Source organism: Scardinius erythrophthalmus, assembly GCF_964197995.2.
Source record: "Scardinius erythrophthalmus genome assembly, chromosome: 17".
Taxonomy (NCBI): Eukaryota; Metazoa; Chordata; class Actinopteri; order Cypriniformes; family Leuciscidae; genus Scardinius; species Scardinius erythrophthalmus.
The window spans coordinates 9,395,930-9,418,409 of NC_138237.1; the positions used below are offsets into that span (position 1 = coordinate 9,395,930).

At 37.1% G+C, this 22,480-nt stretch overlaps 2 protein-coding genes across 9 annotated transcripts in view; one reads left to right on the top strand and one right to left on the bottom strand.

Annotated features, from left to right (window-relative positions):
• agpat2 (1-acylglycerol-3-phosphate O-acyltransferase 2 (lysophosphatidic acid acyltransferase, beta)) overlaps positions 1–2,463 on the top strand; it is a 20,283-nt gene extending 17,820 nt beyond the window's left edge. The window contains exon 6 of the mRNA XM_081391155.1: positions 1–2,463. This exon is cut by the window's left edge and continues 38 nt beyond it. Within this exon, the coding sequence (XP_081247281.1) occupies positions 1–120 (120 nt within the window). The 3' untranslated portion in view covers positions 121–2,463.
• Positions 2,464–3,923: 1,460 nt separating this feature from the next.
• egfl7 (EGF-like-domain, multiple 7) lies at positions 3,924–22,007 on the bottom strand. 8 transcript variants are annotated; one of them, XM_081391173.1, is made up of 10 exons: positions 21,645–22,001; positions 15,039–15,170; positions 12,430–12,620; positions 11,359–11,484; positions 11,166–11,278; positions 10,964–11,059; positions 9,628–9,819; positions 5,261–5,337; positions 4,439–4,613; positions 3,924–4,360 (listed from the first exon to the last, which is right to left on the bottom strand). In XM_081391173.1, exons 3-10 carry the CDS (start codon positions 12,507–12,509, stop codon positions 4,341–4,343), a joined length of 879 nt encoding a protein of 292 aa, XP_081247299.1. In that variant the 5' UTR covers positions 12,510–12,620; positions 15,039–15,170; positions 21,645–22,001; the 3' UTR covers positions 3,924–4,340. The 8 variants fall into 8 exon arrangements, with proteins under 8 accessions (XP_081247299.1, XP_081247300.1, XP_081247296.1 ...); XM_081391174.1 differs by lacking the exon at positions 15,039–15,170 and adding an exon at positions 20,241–20,347 and having other exon boundaries at positions 21,645–21,981; XM_081391170.1 differs by lacking the exon at positions 21,645–22,001 and adding an exon at positions 21,102–21,313.
• Positions 22,008–22,480: the final 473 nt, after the last annotated feature.

Consider the following 22,480-nt stretch of genomic DNA (forward strand, 5'->3'; position numbering starts at 1 on the left):
AAGGGACTGACGGCAGATGATGTCACAGCTCTCTCCGACCAATCATTCGGCGTCATGCATTCGGCCTTCCTGGAGATCTCCAGCCAAGCCGCCCAGTGCAACGGGCCTTCCAGCCACTGAGCGCTGCCGTCGCGCCCTTACTTTCGCTCCGACAACAAGGATGGCTCGAGACTACGTCGTTGCCGCGGTGACGGTAACCACGACAACCAGGCTTTAGTATCCTCTCCGACGGCCCCGTGAAGCAGGAACACATGTCCATACAAATAAAAACACACAAGCATTCACGTTGACTACATACAGATGTCATTTTAGCCAAGTTTAGATCTCCCGTTGGACTCCAGGGGGCGCTAAGCAGCGGAACTGGGTTTTTTTTTTCACCTGGCCTGGTGCGACGCTTTGTTCCGTGTCCTTTTCGACGACGGACTGTTTTAGTCGGCGACGGGTTGAGTTTTGGAGCGACGCCCTGAGAACGTCGTGGATGTGCGTTCGACATGCATGCCTTTTTGACTTTCTCTTGTTTCTCTTCCTTTCACTGATTTTACAAGGACTCGTTTCATTGGTTCGTGTAGCTCGCTTTTTCTCGAGGTACTCTGCTTGCATTATGGGAAATCGGTGACAAATATCTGTTCGTTTTTTTGTTTGTTTTGTTTTTCGTATGCAAGTCTTATTGGTTGCCAGAGTATTTTTTCAAGGGTGAGCGCTCAAAGATGCCCTTTTATTGTTTAAGATAATTGATTTAAAGGAAAATCGCTGACCAAAAAGTGAATTCGGAAATGTCCCAATACACTCCAGAGGAAAGCTTTTTGTGTCGTCACAACCAAGGATTTCGAAAAATGCCAAGAGATCGTTTCGCTGCTTTCAAGGTTAGTTCATAACGAAAGCTTTATCAAGTGCGGCTTCTTCCTGTGCCATGTGTCCAAAGTGTCTCAGCCGGTGGCTGCGTAATGCTAGAATATTGTGAGAAACGCTATTGATTATTGATCTGTGATCAGTTTGATTAGCGTTTAGGGATAGAAATATGTTCCAGGTTGGCTTAAGTTCATTGCTTTGCTCGTTTCTTTTTGTTTTTGTTTATTTTCAGGCTACGAAATATCAGATTTCATTCATACAGATGTATTTAACATTGTTCAATCCTATTGTTTAAAGTAGAAACCATTTACAAGTGAACTATTATTGTAATAACTGATGGAATACGTATTATCTAACACATTATATAGACTATGGCACAAGGAGCCAACTTAACTAAAATGTGTTTAAGAGTCATTATTATTCAGACTTTTGATGGACGAAATCGAAAATCAGAATTTATTTTACATATGTCAGCAGATGGTAGCATCAAAACCTGGATTGTTCTTCCAACATCTCTTATAATATGATCCCAAGAAATGATTCTAATGTAAATCACTGAGGTTTGTAATGTTTTAAGTGGATATTGACGTATAGAAAAATGATGCCGCTAAATTGCACTCTAGAAATGAACCATATTCGCAGATCATTCTTAGATCAGATATTAAACTTTATCTTAAACTTTAAGTTTTTACCAAGGAAGTCCATATGAAAAACGATGAAATATATATTTGAAAAATGTTCACAATTTAATCTCAAAATTACCAATTATTTAACATCTATTTATTAAACCAGACTGTATCACCAGCTTATGGCAGGATAATAATATAAATATTTGTAATTATTTCAAAGGCATTTCTAATCGCGCTGCATTTTTGAATCTTATATTTAATGCTTGATGTTGCGGTTCTTATTGTTTAAGAATGTATAACATCCTTGATATAATATGTACAATGTTATTTAAGAGGACTGAACTGTACGCATTACATTATAATGGCTCGCTGAGCTGAAAGACATTTTCAGAGCTTGATTTGAACGAATGTTTGAGTTGGTTATTGCTAAATGTCCAAATAAAACCCAGTGATTATTATTATTATTATTATTATTATTATAATTATTACCACTAGTTGTACGAATTTAAATACTGATGCAATTATGGAACCCTTTTATGTTGTGTATTAGGTCACAGATTTTCTAAGGCCTTTTCCTTTGTTTTCAGTGTAATTTCTGCCCTGCTGACTGAAAACCGTGCTGCGTACACGAATCAATGTACGAAAGGGTGTACAAGGTGTTGTGGGATTTTCACCAAAGCTATTAAGGATGTATAACAGGGGAAAGCTTGTAAAAGCTCTGATTCTAAGATCCGTTAGACGAACCTGTCAGACATTTCACGGGCAGCCTTGTGTACGTGTGTGTATGAATGTGTGCGTGTGTGGTCCATTGTGTGTGCTGAATGTGTTTGTATGGTGACCAGACACACAAATGAGCTAAAGCCCATTGTAAAATCTGTAAAGTCATATAAGACGATGATTATATATAAAAATGTTGATTGTTGTAGAATCTGGATGTTAAAAACATCTAGGACAAAGTTAATAAAATCGTCTGTTTTTCCAATATAAATGTTAGGATTTGTTCTTGATATCTTTTTCTTTGTTTTTCATTATCGTTTTACACACACACAGGTTTCCATGTTTTGTGGGGACTTTCCACAAACATGGTTTTTATATTGTACGATAAAAATTCTATATATAGTAAATCATTTTCCAATTGAGGATGTTCCAAAATGCATGTAAAGTATGAAGCTAAAATGGTTTCAAAATTAATGCATTTACAAAATGCGATTCACAAATGTGTAAGCTAATTCACATAAAAAGTTTATATATCTGCAAACATCAATTCACAAACTTATTACCTAATGCAAATAAATATGTTGAATGTAAATTTGGTTAATGTACTTACAAAATATGGTTAACAAATGCTAAATTCACATTCACCAAAAAAATATATATATAATTTTTCATATATATATATACACACACACACATTGTGGCGAGCAGGACAAGGGCGGTGGCGGGATTGATAATGCGCGACGCACCGGTCTCGAATCTCTCACGGAGGAGCAGAAGCATAAAGGAGGAGCGACGACAGTGAAGATCGAGAGAGGAACAGGCCTGGATTTATGTAGTGTTTTGTTTGTTTTATTATGTGACAGCAGTCGTCCGTGAGGGTCTGCTGTCTTTTACTTGCTTTTTGTATTTGTTCATTTTATTATTAAAGTCTGTGAATGTTCGCCGGCTCCCGCCTCCTCCATCCCACAATAACGGACTTTGCTATATATATAACCTAATTGTGTTTTTGAATTACTGTTTGCATATATTGTAAAATTTTGTCATTAATTTTGAGACTATTGTAGCTCCATAGTAAAAAGCAACATATAAAGTAAAAAAGAAATTAAAGGAACCGTATGTAAGATTGTGGCCAAAACTGGTACTGCAATCACTTTCAAATTACTGTAGAGCGGTGTATCCCCTCCCCCTCCCCCCTGACTCGAGGTTGTCAGATAGGCTGCAGGATCCAGCAGGAACGTAGACTGCTACAAGGAGCTTCCAATGGCAAGTGACGAGTCCTACACAGTAAGTTTTTTTTCTGTTAATTATGTTTATGCTTCATGAGAGATGTTTTGTGCATTTTGGATACATAACGAGGTCTTTTAGGTTTCGTAACGTTAGACATTTTTTATCCGACACGTTTGTAGCTGCAGCTGTGGTAACTAGAGCAGAGCTGGCAACCCGGATGCCGAAACACTACTGACATCGTGATTGGTAGATCGGTGGAGGGTGGGGCATCAGGCCAAAACACAACATGACAACATCAACATCAGTTGAGGGCTGCAACTTCACTTCTAAATGACAATATCCTGGCCGGACTGCTGTTGTCAGTGATATAAGTATTTGAAATGAACATGATTTCTTAATGTCTAATGACATATCAGGGCGATTTTATGATTAATTGAAATACATTTCTTACATACGGTTCCTTTAAATTGTAAACTTTGTGAACAACAAACTCTAGAAACATTCAATGTTTAAGCAATTTTATTTAAAAAATGTAAACATAAAAATGATATTAAAAAAAAAAATGTTAAAAGTTTTTTTCCCAATAGAAATACTCAGGAGAAGCACATGGAATTATAAATATATAAATTTACATATCTCCTGACCCAAACCTACACATGGAGAGACCCATACAGCTGCACTTACACCAAGATTAAATGAGAGAAATACGTTAAAAAACATTACGAAAAAATCAAAGCACCCGGTCATCCACCATAAAACTCCGAGAATTGTGTTTGTTTGACATTGCGCTTCCCTACATGCTCTTTAAGTGGATTGAACATGTTTACATGGTTCAGACCCTTTGATCAGTGCTGCAGTTGTTCATTTAGACATCACATATTGGTTTGACTTGGATCCAGCCCATCTTTGAGTGATCGTCTAGTTTTCCTGGCAGGCACCTGATAAAGACGTTTTGTTATTTTATCTATTGAAACATATTGCACAGATCATTTTCATACACATACATATATGCTTACAGGCTCCGATACGCTCCTCCAGGAACCCGACCTGCTCGCTGAGCGAGTCGATACGGTCTAGCTGCTGCAGAGAATGCGACAGGAAGTTGGTCCTCTCGGACAGGAAGCTGTTATCGTCTCCCGCGCCATCCAACGGGAAGAGCGTGGTGAAGGGAGCCAGAACCATCTCTAGTTTCTACAGAGAGAGAGGAAGGTATTCTTACATTTAAAGACACTGATATCATGTCTTCATTATATTATTATTATTATATAGAAAACTGCTTGTCACCGAATGAGGAATATGAAACTGAATATGCATACTACTGTTTTATCCTTACATAACACATATCCTTCGTCACATACTGTTATTACATTTAAATTTGAGTGTTTTACAGTACATACTCTAGAGTATGTGAATATTGTTTTGTTTATATCTTAATTGAGCGAGGTTAACGAGTGCAAACTTGTTTATTAACATTTTCAATAACTTTAAATTACACATAAACCTTTTGGAAGTGCTGAAAAACTTTTGGCAACTAAAGTTGTTAATAATGTGACTATGTAATACCTCCGAACTCTGTGGTATTGACTGAAAAACAAACAAACTATTATCTACTAGAAATATCTGCCGAACACACTCTTTTCCTGGCAAACAAAGACGGTTAAACCTGTATGTGTGTTTTATGTTTCCGAACCTGTGATGTGTGAGGTTGACTACTGCTTTTAATTAAACCATTAGCAAGGCTTTGAACCAATAACCTCTCTTGGCAAACGTGCTACAGTTTCCTGTCGTTTGAAGTAGGATGTGTCCTGAGGGGGTGTGTGTGTGTGTGTGTTTCTGACCTGCTCGAGGAGCTCCACTCTGTTTTTAAGCATCTGAACTTCTTCGGTAACGTTCTCCACCAATCCGAAACCTCCACCTTTAAGAACAAAAGAAATACACACATAAATTAGAGACGGACCACACACACACACACTGACATTCAGCCTTCATTAAAACCCAGAACGCAGTGCACAACTCTATTTTTGATGTTTTAAGATCCAGGCTTTGAACATAACGCTTTTATTCAGACAATATGCCGACTTCCAAAAGCAGTGTTTTACATTATATTTGTGCATGTTCTCTGATTGCATGAATCCATGATTAATATCCAAAGCGCTCCCAGAGCAGACCAAAGATCACAGAAGAGTAGAAAGACTGACAGAAAGAGAAAGAGAAAGAGAGAAATTGACAAAGGAGGAAAGTTTGAGGTTTGGCAAGAACATGATGCAAATACTTTGATATGCACTCGGGTCCAAAAGTCTGAGACAACTAGAGGAAATTCTTGTTCTTTGTTTTTCAATTTAATAAAAGTAAAATTGAAAGTAATTTAAGTAAAAGTTTTAACTTCAAAATGTATATGAATTTAAACATTTAAAAAAAAAAATTTTTTTTTAATAAATAAATAAACAAATAAATAATGTATTTAATTTATTAAATGATTATTTTATAAAATAAATTATGTTTTGTTTATTTGCTATGTATTTGTTATTAATTAATAATACATTATTTATTGACTTATTTTGCTATTTGCATGTCCCCCTTTGCTTTAATGACAGCAGCACTCAAATCTGATGATCAAAATCTTATTTTTCAGCATGATTGTGTCTAAAAGAGCATGAAAGTGAAAGCAGGAACATCTGACAGCTTTTGCAGAGTCACATGTCACTAGTTGGTTTATTGTGACCTAGAAAGAGTGCAGAATCTGAAACATTTCTTCATGTTACATCAGATCTCTTTGCTTAAAATGATTTTTTTAAACTACAACTTTGTTCATGTCCAGGTTAAAATGAAGAAATCCCAGTGTTTTGAGACATTTGCACTCCACAGTACATGAAATCAGGTCATATTTAATCACAAGCTTCAGTATGAGATAACTGTGACTGTGATTGGTTGTTTTGTAAATGGACGTGATTAAGACCCAATCATATCAGAGCTCAGCCCAGTAAGTCCCGCCCGTTGGCTGTTTTTCTGAATGTTTTAGGTTATGAGCTCTATCAGTCTTAAAACTAGTCAATGGGTCGCGCACACAAACACTTTTTTTCTCAGCGTTTGATTTGGCTGTTTCCACAGACGCACACTGAAGCTCAGTCAATCTGTCCCAGATGTGTGTGTTATGAAGACACGTGGGAGAGAGAGAGAGCGAGAGAAGATTTGTGTGAGGGAAAACAGTGACCCCCAGCAGTCTGAGTTTGATAGATATGGAATGCGAGCTACGGATTGAGCCAAAACGAAAACGGGAACAGCGGCTACAAATCGTGTCCGGCAGTGGCCTCTTTAAAAGCGAAATCACCATCGTCGTACAGCTAAACACTCTTCTATCTGAAACTCAAGGTTTCAGGGACTTAGGGCCCCATAAACTCAACAAAGTATTTGTCCAATAGTTGATAAGGTCAAAATGAAATGAACTGATCAGGGCTCTCTCGCTCTCCATGTCTGTCTTTTTCTGATCCTTCAGACTTGAATAAAACGATGAAAATTTTTACTTAAAGGGGAAGTATGTCATTTTTTTAAGTAAAAAATGTGAAAAAATGTAAGATATTTGGTGTAAACTGTGTTTACCATGGTACATGTTTGTAAGGGAACTACTCTTGCTGGTCAGTGAGGCTGATGACAGGTTTAGAGTAAACTGAGCTTCTGCACCTCGAGTCTCAGGGGACGTCCCACCAGACAGATGTGGCACAGGGTCAAACTCAACAACGCTGAGGTCTGACTAGTGTGGGAACAGAGAAACTAGTGTGTGGGGTCACTTTGGGGTTTACTTTGAAATATTTGTCCTTTTGATATCTAAAAATGAAGAAAGAAACTAAGCATGTCCAAGGCTATCAACAAACCTAGGTTTACATTTAGATTGCCTTGCTAGCCTTCAACTGCCTGGATTCATACATTATTGCTGAGATTTTTAAATGTGCTGCTCTCTTGTACTTTCTAGTAAGCAAACTCCAGGAATGCGTGTTTGAGCTCCAGCCAACAATCAGAACGAGTGGCGACTATTTTAGCCTGTCGCTAGGAAACAGCGAACATGACTATTTAGGGCCAGAGGAGATTCTGTTCATGCTGTTATTTTTAAATCGTAGACAGATATGAAATAGTTTAGGGAAAGAAAACAGAGGAGAGGAGTGAGAGGAGCGCTGCCAACAGGCTTAAAGACACAAGATAGTTTTGGCATAATGTAGAGACAGACAAAGGGGAGAGTATAATGTTCAGTAGCTTCTCATAGGGACTTCACTGAAGAACTCAAACTTTAACAAAGACTTCAGATATACAAAGACAGTGCACTCATTTTAATATGAATAAGAGAAAGTGCAGCTTGCAATATGGCGGAATAAATCCCGCCTTCAAAATAAAAGAGCCAATCGGCAATTGGTAAAGTTGGCGCATTGACGGCTCCGGCCTGAAAAATGCATTTTTTTGTCATGATTTGAGCATTTAGAAACCAAATTTATTAGACAGTTGTGGTCAGATTTCATTCGTGATTTCAAATATGAAATTTAATCGTAAGTTTGAAGAACAGCTTTGGAAATTTTGGCTGTGAGTGAAAGGACTTGCCTTAAAGGGACTGTGACTTTAATTACGTTATTGCTGGTACAAAAACAGCTTTATTATTTTATAACATTTGTTAACTGAAAAAGCTGAAATAAAATAAAATATAAATATTACATGAAAAACTTCTTGTGAAAAAAGGCAACTAACTGAAAAATAATAATAAAATAAATTCAACTAAAACTAAAACTTAAAATAAGAAATCATTTAATCCTAGATGGTCATATTTAAAACGCCCAAAAATATACAAAAAAATAACAAAAGTACAATAACAAAATTACTCAAATTTAAACTTAAAAGTGAAATATATCAAATAAAATCTAATCCAGTAATATTAATAAACAAAAAAATAATAGTATATAAATAATAAAAAAATAACACTAGTAGAAGAGAGTCTCTAGGTTGGAAATTATAAGCAAATCAGTAATGTTTCGTTTATAAATAAACTAGTTTAGTTGTCATAGAATAACATTATATTTTTTGAGTAATAATTATCATTTAAAAATAAATAAATAAATATATTTTTTTTATTAAAATATTTATAATTAATTAAAACTAAGACATTAAAATCATGTTCCATGAAGATATTTTGTAAATTTCCTACCATAAATATATAAAACATTTATTTTTGTGAGTGGATGCAGCATAATCGCGAACATAAATGAAAAACTTTAAAGCTGATTTTCTCACATTGTCCTATCCTAACAAACCATACATCAATGGAAATCGTATTTATTCAGCTTTCAGATGATGTATAAATCTCAATTTCAAAACATTTACCCATGTGACTAGTTTTGTGGTCCAGGGTCACTTATGTCATAAGATACTGGTTGTTCAGGTGGTCTGTTATTGGTGTTTGGAGGCAGACTGATGTGGTCCAGGTTTGTGGTCGCTGTGGTCACCAGTCACAGTGCACTATTACTCACGGTACGAGTTGAGAGTGGCATAGCGCGTACCAAAAGTAATAATGAACCGTGAGGCTGGTCAGGGTTCCACCTGCAGGGGGCGCTAGAGAGGAAACACACTTATATACTGCGCTATAAAAGCCCACACTTACCCATTATGATATATTTTCACACACTGTAATTGCATTACCACTTTAGCCCATTACTTGTTTTGTTTTCGAAATGCTTTTCTGTACTATTCTTCCTAAACAGTCTGCGAGTTTTGTCTCTATTCATTGTATTTTTGCCAGCAGTATGCCAAAAGTGCCGGGTTTTTCTAGTGGATTTGTCAAGTATGCATCTGTTCATGCTTTTTTGGTTAATATTGCCCACAACCCCTTGTGCAATGGAAATGGGGAATCTGAGACCGTTCTATTCCCACATTTTCAGTTGCAGAAAAGTGGTCAGGAATGTGAGACCAAAACTGCCACAGTAGTTTATAAATGTATGAACTTATGAATAATTAATTTAGATGGATGTGAACTGGGATCTGTGGTATTGCAATGCAATTTTAAAAGTAAAGTAGTGTGTTCCAATGCTTATATACGCAAAAGTGTGCAGTTTGTCCTGATGTCATCGTGTGTGTGTGTGTGTGGAGATTCATGGTTCTTGAATCTTGAGTGCTGATGATGAGTATCTACTTCAGTATGTCTGCGGCTGATTATAATGTATATATGTCTTACCAGCATCGCTACTGGATGAGCGATCGTCGGGTTTTGGAGGAGCGGTGGGCGGGGGGGAGGGGGGAGTACTTCTTGAACACGTTATTTCATCTTCAGCCAGACTGAATCCCTCCTGACACACACACCGATAACTCCCCAGCGTATTCACACACTTCTGTGAGCAGAGATGAGCTTCCTTACACTCATCCACATCTGAGAGAGAAAGACGTCTTTTAAAAGAACCACTCTTTTTCCCCTAAAGCCCATTTATATTGTTAGTAAAGCTGTCGTGCACCAATAACATTTAAATGTAGTATCTTATGACCACTTTCCACCCTTAAACTAATTTACAAATACTAAAAATATGATTTTAAGGAGCAGTGAAATGGTTTTTCATGAGCCCTTGAAAATAAGTGTACAAAGCAACTACTTTACACCCATAATTATTTTTATATTTATATAAAAAGAGGAAAACAGGACTTTCCTTGCTCTTTATTAAAAATAAAATAATATATATAAAAATATATAAATATAAAACACATATACACACACACACATAGATATATGTATATAAGATTATATGATATAAGATTAATATATATTATATATATATATATATATATATATATATATATATATATATATATATATATATATATATATATATATATATATTATTTACATTTTTTAAGTCCTGTTTTCCATATGAGCCCTTTAAAATAAGGGTACAAAGTGAAAAGTCCTAAATTAAGTTTGTATTTATTATTAACCACCTGTACCCTTAGGTGTTAACTGTATATACGGCTCACAATCATGAATGCACCGATTTGAAAATGTTGGCCGATACCGATAATTCTTTATATTTGAAAGCCAATAACCAATATATTGGCCGATAAATCTAAATCCAAATTTTTATGTAATTTTTGAGAGCCTCATTACAAAACAAAAGTCTCACCATTAAAAGCCATGTCCCAAGCACACAATTATAATATTCTCAGTATAATTGTATGTAGCTTATATGACAGACTTGCACTGCACATGTTGCTCTTAACTGTATTTTCCTTTTTTTAAGTGATTCCAATCATAATTCCAGCAATTCAAAAGCATCATGTTGAACAGTGCGCAGCTAAAGTGTCTAAGCTGAAGGAAATAATACATTATTTATCAGCTTTAATACATTGACCAAATTTTCCTATCGGTCCGATAACGATAACATTAAAAACCGACCATATATCGGCCGATACCGATATGGGGCCGATATATTGTGCATCCCTACTCACAAACCATTCAACTCATTTTATAAAGCACGCACCATGAACATAACAGTAAATGAATGTTAGTGTGTGTTTGTGAGTACCTATTTGACAGTATCGTCCCGTCCATCCTCTTGGACACGAACAGTGATTCGGCCTTATACATGACCCTCCATTTACACACGTCTTCTCACACACCGCTACAGAGAGACATGGAAATACACACACATATGCATGTATGAATTCAAATGTGAAAACCCATTCAGAGCTAATGTTAATCAATATGACTTGTAGACCTCCGGTTACCTTGGTTACAGTTGTTCAAATGTATGCGTCGCCACCCCGGACAGCATTCTGGGTAAATGTGTACATTTGGAGCCGCTCTGCTCACCTGCCTGTAAGAAACCCTGTAGATTGTCCTGTAAAACACATAGTCTAGTGAAATGCTGATACGTTATGCAGTGTATTATCTATTTCTTGTATTTTTGTGTGATCTTACTTGTATGTGCTGCACATGCGCTGGTTTTGGCACATGGTGATGTAGGGTTTGTGGACAGGCTGAAGGAACGACTCTGTGCTGTAGGACACACGATGACTCCATGCGTCTCCAACACACACTCTCCTTCTGAAACACACACAGACACACAGTTATAAACAAACACACTCCTACACACAAATATTGCTTATATTTACATTACCGTTCAAAAGTTTGAGCTCGGTAAGATTTTTTTTAACTTTTCTGCTCACCAAGGCTACATTTTTTTGATCAAAATAGAGTAAAAAAAAGATAGTTTATATTATTATTACAATTTAAAATAATATATTAAAAAATGCAATTCATTCCTCTGACACAAAGCTGAATTTTCAGCATCATTACTCCAGTCTTCAGTGTCACATGATCCTTCAGAAATCATTCTAATATGCTGATTTGCTGAAACATTTATTATTATCCATGTTGAAAACAGTTGTTCTGCTTAATAGTTTTGTGGAAACCAATACATATTAATAAAAAAAATATTTTGCAACATTATAAATACCTTTAAAGTATCTTAAAAGTGCGTTAAATATAATGCTTGGAAAGACATTATATTGTCGTTTGTGTATCAAAAGCTTGCTGTCCATCAGTTCTAATGGGACGTGGCTGATTGATGTAATTAGCTGCTATTATATGCGTTGACCTTTAACCTTATAGTGACCCATGACCCCATGAGGCCCAAGAGCATGTGAATTGACACTTCCTAATACTACTAGTATGAATATGGCTAGTATTCATAGTATTCGTACTACATTTGCCATAACTGTCATGTGACCTACAAGCATCAGTTATGATGCTTCAATGCCATTCATAAATCCTCTCCCGTGGCCTCATGGGATAGGAAAGTGTCAGAGAACGCGCACTTCAGAATCTCGGCAGAAGAAGTAGGTCATCCGGGTACTTTTCACCTACTCTTTTTCAAATACTATGTATTTGGACATGCTACTCTTTTGGCGAACTGTTTTTCACAAACTATATACAATTTCGGACGCAGCGTACAGTCACTACTGTGTGTGTATTTATGTGAGCCATTACCCGTGGTGACCATTAATCTGAGGCGTGCAGGTCACATGCAGGAGAAACAGAGAAGAGGAGAGCAGGACTGCTGTGTACATCTCTCTCTCTCTCCGTCTATCTGTCACTCTCTCTCAGGTCTGTCTGACAGCAGGACGAGAGACTTTCAGGAGTGTCTGTCCCCCTCAGGTACACCCAGGTCAATCAGCTACCTGAGAAAGAGAGAGAGAGAGAGAGAGAGAGAGAGAGAGAGAGAGAGGGAGGGAGGAAACATTACATTATATACAGAGTCATATACAATAGTACCTAATAATATAAAACAATCCATAATAGTACATTTAAAACAATATACAATATAATAATAGCAATAGTATATGATGATCGATACAGGGGAAACAGTATTTATCACAAATATTCCTCTTGAAACCACATCCAATTCTTTGTATAGAAGGTTTAAATGGCCAACTTTCTCACTTTTGCAAATGCTGAGAAAAGTATATATATATATATATATATATATATATATATATATATATATATATATATATATATATATATATATATATATATATATATATATATATATATATATATATATATATATATATATATATATATATATATATATATATATATATATATATATATACTTTTTTTTTTTACGGCAGTGGATTCCAGAATCCACCCCCGTCAGTAATAATAAAAAAATATTGTTTTTTTATAAAACGTAGGACACTTTAATAATCTATTTTAAGAAGAATGTACCCTGTTTAAAGTAACTTGAGAAATAAGTGTCTTGTCTTTACCTCAGATCTAAGATCTTTGCCCACGGAGCACTGAACTAGTCTTTATGAAATGTTATTTCTACTATACTTCCTTACTGAACAGCTGGATCCCATCATACTGTACATACAACACACAGAACAGACATTAAGAATAAAAAAAACATGCAATTTGTAACCATTTCCCATAAGCGCAGTTATAACCTGTTTCATGTTTAAACATGAGAGTTAATGCACTTTTAAAGGCAGAAAATTAATCATCATTAAGAAGTGCATTTGTTACAAATCACAGCTGATTGAATCAAACACGGTTCTAAGAAATGTGTGTTTTCATAAGTACACACATATTCGCACGCTTTATAACAGTGCTGACGATTTAAAATCAGATCATAACTCATAACGCAGCTTAAGTGGTTTCATTTTCATCTGGGTGTAATGAAGATACAGTACATTTCTGTGTTTCCATCTGTAACATGGAGATTTCAGGTTACACAGGTTTTAAATATAACTTTAATAAGAACATGTTATTAAAAGCATGGCTTCGATTACTGAAACAGCACTTAGCATGTCGTCCCGCCACACACATGCATGAACAAACCTCTGCTTCAGATGAAAACGAGACTTCACAAAGTCAACTATATTAAAAGTCATTTCTCTTCTTGAAGTTCATTTGAACCTGTATGCACATGTACACACACGTGTGTGTTCTCTCATCTTGAACAGCTTACAGTAATCATTAGGTTATGGCTGGTTTAATGAGTTCAGGTTTAAAGCGCGGTGTAAAACAGGTCTCAGGGTTCCCTAGAGAGCTTTTGACAACAGCTATTATGCCACACCTGTGTGTGTGTGTGTGTGTGTGTGTGTGTGTGTGTGTGTGTGTGTGTGTGTGTGTGTGTGTGTGCGTGTGTGTGTGCGTGTGTGTGTGCGTGTGTGTGTGTGTGTGTGTGTGGCTATAAATGAGAAAGCCAAATTTCCTCACTTATATAGTGAAACATTATGACAACCGACAAGTGAGGACATTTTACAGGTCCTCACTAGTTAAAAAGGTTTATAAATCAGCCAAAACATGTTTTTATTTAAATCTAGTGGTAGGGCTTTTAGGGGTAGGCTTGGGTTAGGTCATAGGAAATATCATTAAATATATAATATCATAATGTCCTCCTCATTAATAGTGAAACAAGAGGCTGTGAATATGAGTGTGCATGTGTGTTTGTGTAAGAAACACTTTAAATGAGGTCTGTCATATTTTCTGGAGATTAATGACCCATTTTACCCCTGATCTATGCTTAATGATTTTGACCTGTGTGCTTGTAGGCTGGTAAAATCTGGATCTGGTACTAAATGTTTTTTGTTTTTTTTCCTTCTTCAGTGACAGAGCACGTTAGCAAGCAAAACTTAGTGAGTATATTTTTGGATTTTAAAAAACGATACTGTACAAATGTGACTAACAAGATTAAACCCAATTAAAGTTTTACAGAATTGAAGATACCACATTTTGACCAAATGCTAAGGCAGAATCACATAATTCGCAGATAAAACAATCCCAGAATGCAAGGCAAGAAGCTCAGTGAAGCTCAGCTCTAGTGTGTTATCCAAATGTTACATTTAAACTAAATATATTTGAAATGTACTAAATTGCAACTTAATCATTGCAAATGTGTAATTACAAACATATTTAAATACATGACATACAAGTTTCAATATAAATTACATAAAATTTTAGTTTCCCATGCAGGATATTTGTCTCTAACCATATTTCAAAGACAATATAATTATGAAATAACAAATAAAGATGTACTTAAAGGGATAGTTGACCCAAAAACGAAAATTAGCCCATGATTTACTCACCCTAAAGCGATCCTTTATGTATATGACATTCTTCTTTCAGACTTCCAAGCTTTATAATGGGAGTGAATGGGTTTTTGTTTTTGGAAGTCCTTCAAAGCGCATCCATTCCTGATAAAAGTGCTCCACACGGCTCTGGGGGTTAATAAAGACCTTCTAAAGTGAAGCTTTTGTTCGTGTAACAAAAATATTCATATATAAAAACTTTATCGACTAAAATACCTAGCTTCCGGCAAACGGCTGTACACATCGACTTTTTATATATATTTTTTTCCAGGACATTTTTTAATATAACTCAGATTAACCCTTATGTGCTGTTGGGGATGTTTTCATCCACTATGGGGTATTTTTGAGTCTAAATTTGGCTATAACTTTTTCTGTGTTTCAGCAAATGGGATGATTTTTGGTGACAAATCTTATTTTGACACATATTTTGGGAAAATGCTTTGAAATTTTTCAAAAACTCAACAGTTCACTGTGGGCAAATTTACTACCCTTTCGTTATGTTTGTGGCTGAAAACAGCCACTACTTTAAACTGCTGTAAAAATTTATCAGATAAATATTTTTTTCAATTTTTTTTGCATAAATCTATTAATCAACCTCAGTCCTGCTCAAAAATACTAAATGTTTAAAAAAAATCAGGATTTTAACTCTTTAATTGCCAAATTTGTAAATGATGTCACTGATTTGGGGAAAAAACACACACAAAATGACTCATTTTCAATATAAAATGTGATTGTGGACTGGATTTTTTTTTACCTTTTATCACAGTCTTGGACATGTCAAAGATTAGAAACAACATTGGTTTTGATGCATTGTTAGTTTTTGTGCAGCATCAGATTTTAACTTTTTCTCCCTCATTTACTGTTCGTGGCTGTTTTTGCCCCATTGACTTCCATTATAACCACATTTTTTGATTGCAAAGCCATGACACCATATAATCATGCATTTTTGATTGTTGGTGGTTTTCCCTGTTGGGAAGAGGTAAAATTTGTAATTTTTACTGTTGATAACCGGGTGGCACCATTAACCCTTTAGATAGGCCTGTGCCAAAAAAAGCTTAGTTTCTGGCTTTTACATGGAGTTATATGGAGTATAACAGCATAATAAAGTGTGTGTGTGTGTGTGTGTGTGTGTGTGTGTGTGTGTGTGTGTGTGTGTGTGTGTGTGTGTGTGAACTCACCTTGATGCGTCTGAGAAAATCAAAATATGCACCTCAGCTCTCAGAACTGCATGGAGTAAACAAAAACAAAGTGTATTTATGCACCTGCTGCCTTTTGATGGTGAGAAATGCAGACTAAACAAAAACAAAGCAAGTGGATTTAAACGCGTGCATGCAAGCCTGCTGGTCATTTGATGGTGAGAAGAGCAGCAAGCAACATGAGAAAGGGCTTGACTTGTAGTGAAGTTTTAGAGATGATTATGCAGCCTGACCCTTCCAGCGAGCTGCAGGATGTTTCGTCTTCTCCCTCTGACACCACAGACTCAGGAGAGTCAGATCCTGATTTGGATGTGGCACCCTCATCATCCTCTCTAGCTTCCACTGAAGGCGAGGAGGATTCGGAGGATCCTGGATCTGGGTGGATTGGGAGAAACGGCGAAGTGTGGTTTTCCACCAACGCGGAGACAACTCCCTTTCTTCAGCCTGCCAGAGGCGTGACTCCAGGGCCGACGCGCTATGCCTTCGCAAGGGTCCAGAACATGGATTCCGTGTTCAATCTGTTTTTTACGGAGGAGATGATTGACCTCATTGTCAGCATGACTTGCGTCAACACATACATGTTTGTACAGTCATACAAACATGTATGACTATGCCTTGTGATGGCATAGCGTGTCGGCCCTGGAGTCACGCCACTGGCAGGCTGAAGAAAGAGAGTTGTCTCCGCGTAGGTGGAAAACAACACTTCGCCGTTTCTCCCAATCCACCCAGATCCAGGATCCTCCGAATCCTCCTCGCCTTCAGTGGAAGCTAGAGTGGATGATGAGGGTGCCACATCCAAATCAGGATCTGACTCTCCTGAGTCTGTGGTGTCAGAGGGAGAAGACGATACATCCTGCAGCTCGCTGGAGGGGTCAGGCTGCATAATCATCTCTAAAACTTCACTACAAGTCAAGCCCTTTCTCATGTTGCTTGCTGCTCTTCTCACCATCAAATGACCAGCAGGCTTGCATGCACGCGTTTAAATCCACTTGCTTTGTTTTTGTTTAGTCTGCATTTCTCACCATCAAAAGGCAGCAGGTGCATAAATACACTTACTTAGTTTTTGTTTACTCCATGCAGTTCTGAGAGCTGAGGTGCATATTTTGATTTTCTCAGACGCATAGAGGTGAGTTCACACACACACACACACACACACACACACACACACACACACACACACACACACACACACACACACACACACACACACACACACACACACTTTATTATGCTGTTATACTCCATATAACTCCATGTAAAAGCCAGAAACTAAGCTTTTTTTGGCACAGGCCTATCTAAAGGGTTAATGGTGCCACCCGGTTATCAACAGTAAAAATTACAAATTTTACCTCTTCCCAACAGGGAAAACCACCAACAATCAAAAATGCATGATTATATGGTGTCATGGCTTTGCAATCAAAAAATGTGGTTATAATGGAAGTCAATGGGGCAAAAACAGCCACAAACAGTAAATGAGGGAGAAAAAGTTAAAATCTGATGCTGCACAAAAACTAACAATGCATCAAAACCAATGTTGTTTCTAATCTTTGACATGTCCAAGACTGTGATAAAAGGTAAAAAAAAAATCCAGTCCACAATCACATTTTATATTGAAAATGAGTAATTTTGTGTTTTTTTTCCTCCCAAATCAGTGACATCATTTACGAATTTGGCAATTAAAGAGTTAAAATCCTGAATTTTTTTTAAACATTTAATATTTTTGAGCAGGACTGAGGTTGATTAATAGATTAATGCAAAAAAAATTGAAAAAAATATTTATCTGATACATTTTTACAGCAGTTTAAAGTAGTGGCTGTTTTCAGCCACAAACATAACGAAAGGATGTAAATTCTAACAATGCACAAGGGTTATAATCGTCTGAAATAAGAATGTCATATACACCTAGGATCTAAATCACAGGCTAATTTTCATGTATGGGTGAACTATCCCTTTAAGTCCTTATATGCCAAAAAACATTCTTAAATTAAATGATTTGCATTTAATCTCTTCCAAATGACAGTAGTTATGGTGTGAACGCACCATAAGCTGGTTGTTTTGGTTCAGGATGAACTGTAAAAGGCGGCTGCTGTTTCGTTTGCGCTGCTCGGTGACTGACGTCTGTCTAATTCTGCAGAGCATGAAACGCGCTAGTGACGCGTGCTGTCTGGGACATGCGCTGACAGGCAGGTAGGGCATCGTAATATTGCATTCGGACCGAATTCAATGATTAGACAAACATTTTATGGTCCTACGCCTTCCACAGACGATATATAAAATACATTTAGATCATAACTTAGTGATTGCTATGGATGTGGACACTTTCAACCAGCATAACAAAAAATGTTTCTGGAACAAATCATACCCTGCATTTAATGCTTGTTTGAGCATTGTTGTGTTAGCTTAGCAACATTCTCACAGAAATTACACTGAAAATGAATTTAGTCTGATGTTCCTGCCAGGACTGATGCACAACTGCCAATCATGTGCGATTCTCATCTCAGGTGTGTTACTGTTGTTACTGTGTTTGGGTGTGTTACTGTTGTTACTGTGTTTGGTTGTTAATATGGGATTTGTTAAGATAACAAACACTTTCCACAGCGCTGAGCATCCTCTACAGCAGCTGGTGAGCTCTGAAATCTCCACATAAGGATTGTGGGTCAGATAGTGTTTTCACATGACTGCAGTTTGAGTCGGACGACCCACCGCAGAACGTCTGACACCACAATGAGGCAGTAAAGTGGTTTAAGACTTCTGGATGACTTTCACACTGATCTCCTGCCAAACACTTAATGGTTTCTACAGGTCCATACCTGCAGGCTGTATGAGTTACAGAAACTGTATATGTGTGTGTCTCTCACAATTCATCTGATTGCCGTCATATGTAAACACTTGCCACGTGTCTTATATAAACGCTGCCAGATCTCGGACTCCCGGTCTCTGAGCAGCCGTGTGCGTAACACATCAAAAATAAACTTTAGTCTACTTGCTAGTGATAATTGTCCATTAGTTATGGTTAAGGACGATAAAAAGAATAAGAGAAAGGATATTAGTGTTGCAAACTTTCAGCACTTTCTGCCAAACAATAATCATTGAATCACAAAGCAACGCGTAGTACATTTGCATACGTGCATACATTTAAACACAAATGCTAAACCACAAAAAAGCCTCAACATGAATGTAAAACTCTGTATATAAACACACTGACATTTAGATCCACATCACTGCATATAATCACAAATAATGGCACTAATTAGAAACGGAAGCAGTTAAGACTAATGGAGGCCCAGCCTTTAGTGTGTGTGTATGTGTGTGTGTTTATATTTGGAATGGAATGCTAGCTTACTGCTTAGTGTGCAGTATATACTGCATACTACTGCTTAAAAAGTAGTATGTGAAACAATGTGCAATATATCATGCAATGCGCTATGCATTTATAAAAGTAGTTGGCTACAATGTTATCATTACAATGAAATGCCTATGTTCAATTCAGTAAGTGATATCTAGTGATCATGAATTTGGCATATTTGTTTACTTTAAAACTGTGGGGGGTTTAAAAAAAACTTACTGAGCAGTATTCATAGTAAACTAGTATTCCATTACCTAAAAAAGCAATTGCCTTCGCTTCATCACACTGGAAAATTAAAATCAAGCATTTTGGATAAGTAGGTTATCCGAGTGTTTTATGCACATTATGCACTGTATGCATGCTAAATAATTCAGATATAGTATGCTATTCTGAACATTGTTTGTACTAAGTATAGTTTGCAGTCTGGCCGCTTTAACGGTAAACGACCAGCAGGTGGCGCTGTTTTCATACAACATTATTTGCGACCATTCACAGATTCCAGTGTTGATCCAGTTCAGTCTAATCTAATGACAATTAGTAATACACACACAATGACCTGTACCAAAATGTTGCATGAGCAAAAAGATAATAATGATGGATGATGCATGCATGAATTTACATAAACTATTAAAAATATATATTTGTTCAATGACTCACTGGATTACTCCTGTTCACGAGATTAACCGCTCGTGCGTTGATGCAAAAGAGGAAGGAAAGCGAGTGGTCCCCCAGCGGTTCCCAAAAACGAAGTTTCCCAGCAAACTCTGAGGACAGACGTGGAATAATTTTATAAATAGTCCAAAAAACACGCATGTGCCCAAATTTGCACTGGCACGAAACTCCTGCGCGCGCTTCCCGTAGCTCAGCTCTCCGTGTTTAGGAGTCTTTTTTTTTTTTTTTGCACACTCAGTTGAGTTCCCTCACAACTGTCAAAGCGTGCAGGGGGGTAACCACACCACTACTGCCCCTCCTTCACCGGGACGTCCCGAGAGAAACACTCACGCAAGAGCTCTCGCTCCGCGTGACGTCATCGCTGCAGGAATTCACGCGCAGCGGCTCAGTTTACCGGGTCACGTAAAACACAGAAATAAAGGGAAACGTGTAAGAACGCAGGGGAAAAAAAAATAGAAATGCTATGAAGCTAAACCCTGTCTGTTTAACGCGCAGTAGTTCAAATAAAAATCACATCCTGAACCAAATATTATATACTGTTAGTGTTAATAAATCTAGGCTACATTACTACCAGTAAAAAGGCCGGAAACACTTGATCGTTTTTGACGTGAATTTAAACATTATTTATATAAAATTAATTATTATAAAGTTTTGCCAGAAAGACAGGACACACTGCACCTTCATTTTCCCCCATTTTTTATTTTACATCGTCCATTATGTCAAGCAATTTTAATCTCCTCGTTTGATTGTAAGTGAAATACTCTATATATAATGTTTAATGGCTTATTACTGAAGTGTAACCAAAGAAAATCGCCATGCCAATGTAAGTAATGTCCTCACACTCACCCAGTTAATAAAATCACGTGATCTCGCGCTGAGCTCGAGGCCATTCGATCCACCTGTCGCGCGCTCTGACGCGCTTCTCCATCGCCAGCATTTCTTATAAACTATTCTTCTCTCTGATAAAGAGTGGCGTGTGGTCAACGTCTCGGTGCTCCCCGTGAACCGACTGGCGAGGAATGAGATGCTTTTGGGCGTTTTTCTCCTGCTTTTTATTCAGCGCTTCCTGTGGAACTCAGGAATTGGACGGACAATCCCAAACCGGAAATCCTGCAAGTGTTTGGAGCTGATAAACCTCTCTGGCCTGCACAAACACTCCCCTCGTGCCCCTCAAGTCCCAATACGGGTAATCACGTCTCTATCTAGGACCGCAAACACACTGTGATGAACTGTAGAAACAGCGAGAGTTTGGCCCTGTGATTTCAACTAGGCTCCTATTATATTAAAAATATAGGATTATTTACCCAAAAATGGAAAGTGAAACAGTGCAGGTGTTACCTTAAAGGGATAGTTCTCCCAAAAATGAACATTCTGTCATCATTTACTCACCTCATGTCATTCCAACCCCATAAGACTTTCGTTCTTCATAACACAAATCTGAGAGCTTTCTATCCCTCCATTGACAGCTATGCAACTACCACTTTGATGCTTCAAAAAGTTCATAAAGAGATCGTAAAACTAATCCAAATGAATTGAGTGGTTTAGTCCAAATTTTCTGAAGAGACTCGAACAGATACAGCTTTCCAAAAATCTTCGCTTCTTACACAAAGCTATTTTATGGCTTCAGAGAATAATGTACAAGTCTTTTACACTGTTTTATGACGCCATTTTGTCTTCTTTTTTTCTTGACCACATCATTCCCCGTGAAGTCCCCATGATTCTGCTCAGTTCTTTCTTTTGTGTTCCAAAGAAGAAAGAAAGTCATACCGACCTGAAGGAGTGAGTAATTGATGACAGCATTTCCATTTTTGTGCGAGCTATTCTTTTCAGGCTGGTTTAATGGATGTGGGTGGGGGTTATGAGTTATGGGTTGGTGATTTGAACCATCAGATTAAATCAGACCAGAAAAGAGGTCTAGTAGACATTGCATTCATGCTTCCAGTCCTGACATATTGACACTGTAGTGCAATGTTTGTTAAGTGTGTGTTTTGATACACACACACAAAATTAGTATTTTGTGTGTGACAGCATTAGACCATATTAAAAAGGTTTCAGCTTTTATTTGATTTGAGTAAGTGCGTGTTAGAGAACGAAAGACTGATTGTGAATATATTAGTCTAAATAAGTTGAGGAAATGGCTCTGCACAGATCTTCCTGTGAATCAGGAAGCAGGAAGTCTGTGGAAGAGGAAGATTGTGCTTTGGGTCACAGGGAACAATGAGAGT